This window comes from Bombina bombina, chromosome 1, assembly GCF_027579735.1.
Source record: "Bombina bombina isolate aBomBom1 chromosome 1, aBomBom1.pri, whole genome shotgun sequence".
Classification (NCBI taxonomy): domain Eukaryota; kingdom Metazoa; phylum Chordata; class Amphibia; order Anura; family Bombinatoridae; genus Bombina; species Bombina bombina.
In genome coordinates, this window is record NC_069499.1 from 652,968,959 (window position 1) to 652,981,530 (window position 12,572).

General features: G+C 36.8%; 1 protein-coding gene across 3 annotated transcripts in view; it reads left to right on the forward strand.

Moving 5' to 3' along the window:
* XIAP (X-linked inhibitor of apoptosis) overlaps positions 1–12,572 on the forward strand; it is a 186,158-nt gene that overhangs the window by 116,363 nt on the left and 57,223 nt on the right. For all 3 annotated transcript variants that reach the window (XM_053699118.1, XM_053699119.1, XM_053699117.1), the window contains exon 4: positions 7,827–7,905. In XM_053699118.1, the coding sequence (XP_053555093.1) occupies positions 7,827–7,905 (79 nt within the window). The remainder of the gene's footprint in view (positions 1–7,826; positions 7,906–12,572) is intronic.

The following is a 12,572-nucleotide window of genomic DNA, read 5'->3' on the forward strand; positions in this document are numbered from 1 at the left end:
ATCATTTTCCTCTCAGCAGAAATCTTCATCACTTTTCTGTTAGAGAGTAAATAGTACAAACCGGTACCATTTAAAATAACAAACTTTTGATTGAAGATAATAAAACTACAATTCTAACACCACATTCACTTTACACTCCCGAGAGAGACCCTAGTGCTTAGAGCCAGCAAAGAGAATGACTGGGGGGTGGAGCTAGAGGGGGAGCTATATGGACAGCTTTGATGTGTGCTCTCTTTGCTACTTCCTGTAGGGAATGAGAATATCCCACAAGTAAAGGATGAATCTGTGGACTGGATACACCTTTCAAGAGAAACTATGGTTTAAATGTGCAAAATATTTCTTGTGCTGATAATCTAAGATTCAGAATTGATAATATCTCTCTGAATGTGTTTTTTACAAGGACTTTTAGGCAGCTGTGCACCATATCACATTTTTGTGTGATCTTCAGTGTAACCAATTTATTATAAGATGTGCAATTATATATTGTACTAAACATAATAATATTGTTCCTTACCATTTATAAGAACTACCTGCGCTATTAATACTTATTTATTTATAAGTCAATTAAGCATTGTACTCCTATCATTGCCAGGGGATGTAAACTTAGTTTTTTTTTGTTTTGTTTTTTATGTCAGTATGCATTTTATATAATGTTGTACACGTTATACCATTTGGTATATTATTTGTTGTAATGTACATCAAGCATAATCTGTGCACTATTCTGTTAAACACATTTTTTTTACATAGGCAGTACTCCTGTCTCTGTGGATGCTAGACATTACATGTCCTATGCTATTAGTGTACACAATTTTATAGTATATAGTATACTCTGCATGTATTTCCTTTTGCAGATTGCAGGATTTATCTGTGTTTTTAATACAACAGTGGAGATCATTTGGAGATAAGATCTATTGGTATCTCTTTTATACCTATGTTATGTGTAATTTTTTTGCACAAAGGTTCTGAACATTGATCGTTAATGTTTTTCTATATGTAGAGATCATTTAGAGATAAGATCCATTGGTATCTCTCTTATTCCATTATATGAGTGATTTATATGTATGCACATACATTTATCATGCAGACAGTGAGCATTAATTATGAATATTTGCACATTGTATATTTACTTTCGGCTAGATTTGGAGTTTGGCGGTAAAAGGGCTGTTAACGCTCCGCAGGTTTTTTTCTGGCCGCACCATAAATTTAACTCTGGTATCGAGAGTTCAAACAAATGCTGCGTTAGGCTCCAAAAAAGGAGCGTAGAGCATTTTTACCGCAAATGCAACTCTCGATACCAGAGTTGCTTACGGACGCGGCCGGCCTCAAAAACGTGCTCGTGCACGATTCTCCCATAGGAAACAATGGGGCTGTTTGAGCTGAAAAAAAACCTAACACCTGCAAAAAAGCAGCGTTCAGCTCCTAACGCAGCCCCATTGTTTCCTATGGGGAAACACTTCCTACGTCTGCACCTAACACTCTAACATGTACCCCGAGTCTAAACACCCCTAGCCTTACACTTATTAACCCCTAATCTGCCGCCCCCGCTATCGCTGACCCCTGCATTACACTTTTAACCCCTAATCTGCTGCTCCGTAAACCGCCGCCACCTACGTTATCCCTATGTACCCCTAATCTGCTGCCCTAACATCGCCGACCCCTATGTTATATTTATTAACCCCTAATCTGCCCCCCACAACGTCGCCGACACCTACCTACACTTATTAACCCCTAATCTGCCGAGCGGACCTGAGCGCTACTATAATAAAGTTATTAACCCCTAATCCGCCTCACTAACCCTATCATAAATAGTATTAACCCCTAATCTGCCCTCCCTAACATCGCCGACACCTACCTTCAATTATTAACCCCTAATCTGCCGACCGGAGCTCACCGCTATTCTAATAAATGTATTAACCCCTAAAGCTAAGTCTAACCCTAACACTAACACCCCCCTAAGTTAAATATAATTTTTATCTAACGAAATAAATTAACTCTTATTAAATAAATAATTCCTATTTAAAGCTAAATACTTACCTGTAAAATAAATCCTAATATAGCTACAATATAAATTACATTTATATTATAGCTATTTTAGGATTAATATTTATTTTACAGGTAACTTTGTATTTATTTTAACCAGGTACAATAGCTATTAAATAGTTAAGAACTATTTAATAGTTACCTAGTTAAAATAATTACAAATTTACCTGTAAAATAAATCCTAACCTAAGATATAATTAAACCTAACACTACCCTATCAATAAAATAATTAAATAAACTACCTACAATTACCTACAATTAACCTAACACTACACTATCAATAAATTAATTAAACACAATTGCTACAAATAAATACAATTAAATAAACTATCTAAAGTACAAAAAATAAAAAAGAACTAAGTTACAGAAAATAAAAAAATATTTACAAACATAAGAAAAATATTACAACAATTTTAAACTAATTACACCTACTCTAAGCCCCCTAATAAAATAACAAAGACCCCCAAAATAAAAAATTCCCTACCCTATTCTAAAATACAAAAATTACAAGCTCTTTTACCTTACCAGCCCTGAACAGGGCCCTTTGCGGGGCATGCCCCAAGAATTTCAGCTCTTTTGCCTGTAAAAAAAAACATACAATACCCCCCCCCCCAACATTACAACCCACCACCCACATACCCCTAATCTAACCCAAACCCCCTTAAATAAACCTAACACTAATCCCCTGAAGATCTTCCTACCTTGTCTTCACCATCCAGGTATCACCGATCCGTCCTGGCTCCAAGATCTTCATCCAACCCAAGCGGGGGTTGGCGATCCATAATCCGGTGCTCCAAAGTCTTCCTCCTATCCGGCAAGAAGAGGACATCCGGACCGGCAAACATCTTCTCCAAGCGGCATCTTCTATGTTCTTCCATCCGATGACGACCGGCTCCATCTTGAAGACCTCCAGCGCGGATCCATCCTCTTCTTCCGACGACTAGACGACGAATGACGGTTCCTTTAAGGGACGTCATCCAAGATGGCGTCCCTCGAATTCCGATTGGCTGATAGGATTCTATCAGCCAATCGGAATTAAGGTAGGAATATTCTGATTGGCTGATGGAATCAGCCAATCAGAATCAAGTTCAATCCGATTGGCTGATCCAATCAGCCAATCAGATTGAGCTCGCATTCTATTGGCTGATCGGAACAGCCAGTCGGCGATGTTAGGGGCAGAAGATTAGGGGTACATAGGGATAACGTAGGTGGCGGCGATTTGCGGTCGGAAGATTAGGGGTTAATTATTTTAAGTAGCTTGCGGCGACGTTGTGGGGGGCAAGTTAGGGGTTAATAAATATAATATAGGGGTCGGCGGGGTTAGGGGCAGCAGATTAGGGGTACATAAGTATAACGTAGGTGGCGGTCGGCAGATTAGGGGTTAAAAATTTTAATCGAGTGGCGGCGATGTGGGGGGACCTCGGTTTAGGGGTACATAGGTAGTTTATGGGTGTTAGTGTACTTTAGGGCACAGTAGTTAAGAGCTTTATAAACCGGCGTTAGCCAGAAAGCTCTTAACTCCTGCTTTTTTCAGGCGGCTGGAATCTTGTCGTTAGAGCTCTAACGCTCACTGCAGAAACGCGGCTGTAAAGTGAGCGTTAGACCCTTTAATCACTGACTCCAAATACCAGCGGGCGGCCAAAACCAGCGTTAGGAGCCTCTAACGCTGGTTTTGACGGCTACCGCCGAACTCTAAATCTAGGCCTTTGTGAGTATACACAGTCTCTGCTTACTCTGGTCATAGATTTACAAGTATCTGTGTACCCATTAGTCTATATGTTCTGCTCCTTTAGTCAGGAAGGCCACTAACTACATCTGATGCTTATGTAATGTACAGATTTTTATTTTTTATTTTAAAGTTTGTATAAGATTATGTATAAGTTTCTACATTTCAGATATCCGGACTGATTCTCTTTGTCCTTCAAGAGATTGAGTGTTTTGTTCTCTATGAAGCAGGGTCCCCCTGATTGACCAGTGGTCCTATCTAAATGTTGTCTATGATCTTTAAGAGCGGCAATATTTACAAAAGTTTTTAGAGGATAGGGACATATTTAATCCTAGTACCTGTGTAACCTCAGGGTCAAGACATTTCCCTTAATCAAAGGGTCACTTTGTGACTATTATAGACCTCAAGGATTCTTATTTGCACATCCCTATACATATGGATTATTTTCAGTTCCTGGGGTTTGTATTTCTGCAAAACTCTGCCAGTGTTCAACTCTGTGGGATACAATCTTACTAGTGATCAGAATCGGGACATTCCAGTTGCTCCTTATCTGGCTGATATCTAGTGCAAGCTTATTTACTGTCAACAGCTGTTGCTCATACTCTCAAACCTCTGTCTTTCAAGACAATAGTTGGAGTTTCAATATACCTATATCTCCTTATATCCTGCTATGAGCATTTACAGGAGTCATAATAGACTCAATCCTTATGTACCTGTTTTCCTGTCGGAACTTCGCATTATTGAGATTCAGAGGGTGTGTTTCTAACTACACTGAGCTCCATCCATTGGTAGCTCAATGCATGGAGGTGGTGGGACTTATAAAAGCTGTTTCATTCACAGTTTCTTAAGCCCCCTCTTTGAGACCCCTATAATGGCTATGCTACCTCAGTGGTCAAATAATTATTTACATTTGGCACACAGATTGCTTTGAATTCCTCTATTAGTCAATCTTATTCCTAGGAACACAAAGTCTGAAGTTTGTCCCTTGGGACATCCTTCCTTCGTCAGTCTTGGTCTATTGCACCAACAAACTCTAAGGCTGGGTGGAGGTCGGGGTTTCTCGAAGATTGCAAGAAGTTTGGTATCACCTTGAGGCAAGGTTACCAATCAACATTCTGGAACTTCGTGCAATCTTTGCGCTATTCAGCCCTGGCCTCTATTGAAGGAGGAAAAGTTTATCAGTTTCCAGTCGGACAGCATCTTGGTGGTGGCCTACATAAATTATCACTTGGGTTAACCTCATTCCACTTGCCATGCAAGAAGTGTCTATTACTCTGTATTGGGCAGAGAGGCATAATCAATCCCTATTGGCAATTCACAATACCATATGTGAATAACTGGGAGGTGGATCATTCGAGCAGTCGATAGGTCCATTTCACAGAGTGGTTTCTCCATAGGAAATTTTTGATTGCCTATTGATCCAGTGGGCTTACAGGACATAGTTCTAATGGCCTCTCACTTAAATCTCACACTTCCAAGCTATTGTGCAAGATCAAAAAATCCTAAGGCTAACATATTAGTCAACTTGGTATGTCCATGGGACTTTCATCTAGAATACCTGTTTCCTTTGTTTGTTTTTATTCCAAGCGGCAATTCTTGGATCAAACAGGAATCAACGTCCGTAATATTAGTTGCTCCAACTTGGCGCCGCAGGACTTGGTATGTGGACATAGGGCAGATGTCCTTTTGCTTTCCATGGCTTTTTTCTCTCTGAGACACAACCTGTTTTCTCAAGGTTCTCTTTTCTATCAAGATCTCAAATCTCTATTTTAATGGCATGCAGTTTGAATACCTAGTGTTGGAACATAGAGATTTATTTGATTTGGTCATTGAATCTTTGATGCAGGCCAGAAAGCCTGTAACATATGAGATTTAACACAAGATTGGAAGACATACTTTTAATGGTGTTCTTCCAGAGGGTTTTCTTGGTATCCTTTTTAATTCCTAGAATCCTTCAGTTTTTCCAGGATACCCTTGACAAGGGTTTGTCCACTATTTTCTGCCTTATCTCTTTTTTCATAGGAAGTTGGCTAAACTTCCTGAGGTTCAGACTTTTGTTCAGGAGTTGATAAGAATTAGGCTACTGATGGAACCTGGTTCTCCACCCTGGAATCTGAACTTAATTATCTCTATATTACAAGGTTTTACTCTTGAAACATTGCTTTTCATTGATATTGACTATTATATGGGAAAGTAGATAACTACAATGGTAGCGTTTGCATCTTAAAGGGACAGTATACTCTGAAATTGAACCGTCAAAATTACATGTGCAACATGTATTTAACATAAGTTTCATTCATCAAAATGTAAAACATTTCGTCAAACTTTTACCCATTGTGTATTCACTGTCCCCCTCTATGACCGCCGCTTTTTTCCCCCATATAATTGAAGAATTAACAATCGACCTATAGTGGGGATATCTGTTGCGCTATGTACCTGCTATGCGAATGCACGCACGATGACATCATCTGATTCTGGTTTCCTCTATTTCTACTTATACGCATGCCCAAAATCATACGTTCACGGCAAGCTTTCGATGCTTCCAAGTGTGAGCGAGCTTCAGTGGGAGGAAAAATGGGCATCACATCATTTGCATGTGGGAAGTACAGAGTCAGTCTATACCGCCCACATTTGAGATGCCGTGGAGAGGTTGGAGAACTGATGTCAAGTAACGGTTAGGCTGCAATAACTATTAGTTCATAAACATGTTAGAATTTTTTTTTTTTTTCAAAATGAACAATGCGGTTCTAATGTAAGGATATAGAGGAGGTTAGTGTTAGCTTTTACAACGTCTGAATTTACTGACCCTTTAGCGCATAAAAAGGGATTCAAGACTTTGACGGTGGGAAGGTCACCTTTCTAAGAGTTTTACAGCTCTTTGTTCAAGAGCAATTGCAACATTGTGAGTTTTTGAAAGATTTATGCTTCTTTGGAGCAGATTTGCAAAGCTGCAACATGTCTTAACTGCATACTTTTTTTTTCTGAGTGTTGGCTATAAAAGAACTGCATGAAAATTTGTCCCACTCTTTACATAACATAGACCATCGTCTTGGGTATTAATTTCATATGTTATGGAGGACTGTGGACCATCATTTTACAAAATAAAATGTATGCTTACCTGATTTTCTTTTTCTTCTTTTGGAATGATGATGGTCCACAGGCTTTGCCCATTTCAGGGTTTTTATTATTATCTGTTATTTGTAGAGCGCCAACAGATTCCGCAGTGCTATAAACAAAGGTGGAGTACAACAAAACAATTATATGGATCAAATGGGTAGAGGGTGTTTAGGCGACAGTTTTAATGACACCTTTACAGACCCTGCTTTGTCTTTCCTACCTAAATGTTTCCTATTCTCTACTTAGCTTTACGTTAAACTGAGAGAGTGATGGGAGGGATTTTAAAGTTTATGGGTGGCGGGAAATATATCCCATATGTTATGTTATGGAGGGCTGTGCAACATCATCATTCCAAAAGAAAATAATTTATCAGATAAGCATAAATTTTGTTTTTATAATGCACTATTATGTCCCTTAAAAAAAAAAATCAGTTTGATACATAAGTACAGTTTTGAAAGTCTCATCCATACTATGAAGAACCCCATCATACCTCTGTCTTCTCTGAAAATATTCACTGACTTCATACTACACATTGATGCTAGTTTCATTATTTTGCCGTTGTGATATTGCTGTCAAGTTTTGACATAACATGATGTTGCCATTTTTCTCAAAGCTAATTTGATTTTTTTTTTATTTCAAAATACTTAAAAATTAAAGGATTTCTAGTTGTAAAGGGAAATTAGATAGATCTTGTATGCATTTGAAGTCACTATTTAAACATCTTAAACCTATTTTTGCATTAAAAAGTTGTCACAAGTATTTTGCAATGATATTGAATTAAATTTTTTTTATTTTAAAGCTGTCTATGTCTGTGTACAGCTGGGCCTTTAAGGGGCATAGAATTTAAAGCTACATGAAACCCAAAAAAATGGCATAAAAATACAAACTGCTGTGTGATAAGTGTTATGTATCACAGTATTTTGTTTTGCTTTTTATTCGACAGATGCAAATTTCTTTTAGAAGAGAAGGGACAGCACTTCATAAACAATATTCAGTTACACCGATCTCCACAAAATTGTATTGTAAGTTCATTTCTTTCTATTTTATACTTTTCATGTATGTTGCTATGAAATTGTACACATTTATTTATGTTTTACATTATGTTTACTTGCTGTATCCTATATTCAAACAGATTTGTAGAACCCTTTATGCCAGATATAGAAGTTTATTTTTACATTCTTGTTTTAATTGGTAGTTGTTGACTGTTGTACTTATTATTATTATTATTATTACTTTTGAAAATAACTAGTGCCTCACAAGATGTTGTCAAAGTGATTAAAGGGACAGTCAACACCAAAATTATTGTTGTTGTTTAAAAAAACAAATAGACAATGCCTTTACTACACATTGCCCAGCTTTGCATAATCAACATTATTAATATACTAAAATAATATACTTTGTAACATGTAAACCTCTAAATTTCTGCCTGTTTCTAAACCACTACAGATCGTATGCTTTTTTATTTGCTTTTCTCAACAGGAGACTGCTTGTTCATGTGGGCGATATAGATAACATTGTGCTCACGCCAGTTGAGTTATTTAAGAGTTAGCATAACATGGCACTAATTGACTAAAATGCAAGTCCATAGATAATAGATAGCCATGTGATCAGAGGGCTGTCAGAAGATGCTTAGATACAAGGTAATCACAGAGGTAAAAATGATATTAATATAAAAGTGCTGGTTATGCAAAACTGGGGAATGGGTAATAAAGGGATTATCTATCTTTTAAAACAATAACAATTCTGGTGTAGACTGTCCCTTTAAAGAAAGCTCCATTAGTTAAGATGTGTTACAGTTAAAGGGACACAAATCTAATCTGTATATATGCATAGTATATATCAGGAATTAAACACTTCATTGAGGAAGATTAAACGTGCATGTTAGTAAAGCATATAAGCTATCATTTTATTAGCAAAAGTTGCATTGTTTGTTTTTTTGTTGTTGTTGTTTTTTTAATGCTGTCAATGCATTGCATCATTTCTTTTGGATTTACTGTCCCCTTAAAAACCTCTGATCTCCTCTGCTGAGACCATTTATGAACAAATATAAGTGAGCTACTGCCGACCACAGTTAGGCTTCTGATGTATGCATTTCCAGTTTTCATGTGAAATGGAAATCCCACAATTTCAGATTTAAAAAATTTAAAGTATATAACAAAGTTGTTGTTTTGTTTTAATACACTTTATCAAACAATAAGGGGAATCCAGTTTTGTGTTTTATATACATAATTGTATTGTTCAAACTAAGCCAATAATTGTGTCAGTATTATAGAAGTGCATTTAAGTAGAGCAAATTACCTGAATAAGACAAAACTAATAATGGACATGTGTAAGATCTATAGAGTAAAATACAAGATATACTCATACAGAGATTTAAAAAATAAAATTATAACACAAAAGGCTTATAGCATTCCTAAGTCCAAAGCTGCCTACACGCAGAGCTTTTCTGAACAATTAACCTCCTAGCATTGTTTCAAGAGTAAGTTCCTACCAAAAAATAAAAAAATAAAAAAAAAACAACAAGTAAATAAATATTGGAGGACAGTCTGCTTCCTAATAAGTATTACAGTTATCATGGAAGGGCTCTGTCAGCAGTGGATGCAGTATTAACACTTCATGCAGATTTGGGCCTGCACAACTTCACAGGGTTTGTGGTTTCTCACTGGATGGTACAGAATATGATTAACAAAAACACCCAGCAAAAGAAACAAGCTGAACGCACTCCTAGGCAGAAAGCTGCATATGCTAAACGCATAAATTGGAGGATTTGGTTACAGCTGTTTGTGAAATTCTTGTAAAATATTTTGTTTGTGGGTCTTTTGCAAAACTATGCAAAAAACAAAACAAAAAAACTTCAATTTATATTAAAATTATTATAAATATACTAAAAATATTGCAGTCCACAGTCATTACTTATTTCATTGTTTCAACTAGGTGATAAGCCTTCCCAGAGGGCAGTCTGTTTAAAAACTACAACCCCCAAGCTAAAGTTACAAAAAATAAATCATTGTAAAGGTGTAGTTTCTATATAGTAATGGGCCCGTTGTATATTGTATTGTTTTTATATGATTTCTCCCCATGCTGGTAAGTTTTTAGATTTTTGGGCACTAAGTTATACTAGGTCTTTTTATGTAAACCTCCACAGTGGGCCACTTAGACAGTTATAAATGAGCTGAAAAGTAATAATCTCAAATGGTTTAGTGTCCCTTCAAGGCAGGCTTCTAAATATTTGTAATTTGCAGATTGGTTAGAATAAACATGCATTCTAATTTGATGATGGCCATATCATTATTGTTGTTTTATTCTTTAAATCAGCGGTCCATGACACCATCAAGCAGGAATTAATCTCCTCTGATGGTGTCACCCCCGTTGCACCGCAACTCCCTACAGTGTCTGGCTGGACATCAGTGAAAACCGACGGAGGAGGAGTTAAATTACACATTTGCGTAGCTAGGTTGTATTTTTAGCTCCTCCCGCCCAGCGTGCTGCTCAGAGAAAGATGCTTCCATTCTGAAGCCAGCAGAGGTTGGTATAGTCTTGGCTTGAAATAGTGGAATTAAAGTATATAAAAAAAGAAAATCTTAAAAAAATTTTTTAAAAAAATCTCTTATTTTATTTTCTTCCCCTTGTAGTAGTTTTCCTAATTCCTTCAGATGGACTTACATCACTTTTTGTCTTCCTCCCCTCCATCTTCTTTTTGTTTTAAATTAAATATTAATTATTTTTCATTCTACTAATTTTACCGCGAACAATGCCATTTCACCTGAATTCCAGTAATTGCCATCCAGCAGATCAGTCATATCCCACCAGTATTATAGTAATTGCCAGTAACATCAGTCGTGGTTAGCTCACATCCATATTGAGAGCTTTCTGATATAAACTTAATTTATGACTCCCATGTCTGTCCATGATCATAAGTAGTTTTGAATAATTCCTAACTGGGGAGGTAACTTGGAAGCCTTGTGGTCCTTTTAAACATAATTCTTTTTTCCCCACTTTCTGCCCCTCTGTTTCAAGCTCAAAGGTTGGCACTCACCCTTCAGCTGTCATTTGGAAGTATTCTCTCAGTTCTGTCATTCAGTTAGCTAATTCCAAAAAATAATTATTAAAAATGTAAGTTTTCAATCAAAACGGCTGCTTTCTAAACATTGCTGAATGAAAGTGCCCCTGTTTTTAATAGTATTTTTAAAAAACGGGCTTTCATTCATCAAAGTTTACCTTCACTTTAAGTTTTATTTGCAAGATGGGCAATGCTGTTTTATGTTTCTTAAAAATAAAATAAAGTTACATATAAAAATCAGTAGTAATTCACTTGTTTCAGTTTATTATTTAGAATGTGTTTTATTATTATTGTTGTTGGTAACCTTGTGCAGATGTTAAACACATAGTAGATAGTAGAACCTTGTATTTACAAAATTGTTTTCTCCACACACTTGCAATAAATTAACATATTAGGTGAGTGTGAATATGTTTTAAATACATGAAAGGGATATGAAAGTCAAAATTAAATTTTCAATTTACTGTTAAATGTACTTTTATTTTTTGGTATTCTTTGATGAAAGCATATCTAGATAGACTCAAGGGCAGCATGGTGCTTTGTCTATAAATATGGCTAGTCTGACATTGAGGCGAAACACATTAGAAAAATATAGTTTTGGGTTTTTAAGATTTTGGATCAAATTTAAATGACTTTTCTCTTGTAAGATGTATCGAGTCCACGGATTCATCCATACTTGTGGGGATATTCTCCTTCCTTACAGGAAGTGGCAAAGAGAGCACTCACAGCAGAGCTGTCTATATAGCTCCTCCCTTAGCCCCACCCCAGTCATTCTCTTTGCGTACTTTAAGTACTAGGAAGGGTAAAGTGAGTGTGGTGACAAAAATGTTAGTTTTTATTTTCTCAAGCAAAAGTTTGTTATTTTAAATGGTACCGGTGTGTACTATTTACTCTCTGGCAGAAAAGGGATGAAAATTTCTGCAAGGAGGATGATGATGATCTTAGCACTTTGTAACTAAGATCCACTGCTGTTCTTACAAGGGCTGAAGTTTACAGGAAAACTTCAGTTGGGGGAACGGTTTGCAGGCTAAACTCCATTGAGGTATGTTCAGTCTATTTTTTTTTCTAGACAGACTGTGTTAATTCTAGAAAAGGCTAGCAATATCCCCATGAGGAAAGGGTAAGCTGTATTCAGACACTTAGTAGGAATCCCAGCTTGCATAAAGGACTCATTAGTTACTGGTGACACTGATAGGAAAAAACGTTTTTGTTTTTTATAAAAAATGCAAACATAACGTTTTTTGAGGGACTTTAAGGGTTCATTGTGGCTTGTTTAAGGGTTATTAATCCACATGGCTAGTTAAAGAAACACTGTGTTGTGTTTCTTTTAGGCCCCATAACATCGAGTGAGGTGGGAGGGGCCTATTTTCGCGCCTCAGTTGCGCAGTTTCTTTTCCTCAGAGACATCCAGCTGCTTCTCCAGAGGTTTCTTCTGTGTTTGAGGGCTGTAAAGAAGTTTTTTCCCCCACAAATCGTTCCTAAAGGGCAGGTAGGCGCCACAGCAGAGCTGTGGCAAGGGGCTGAACGTTTTTTTCCGGTTTTTGACGTTTTGTCAATCCGGTTTTTACATTAAGGGGTTAATTGTTTATTTGCATAGCTGTGCAAAGTTACTAAGGCTTTATGATGCTACTG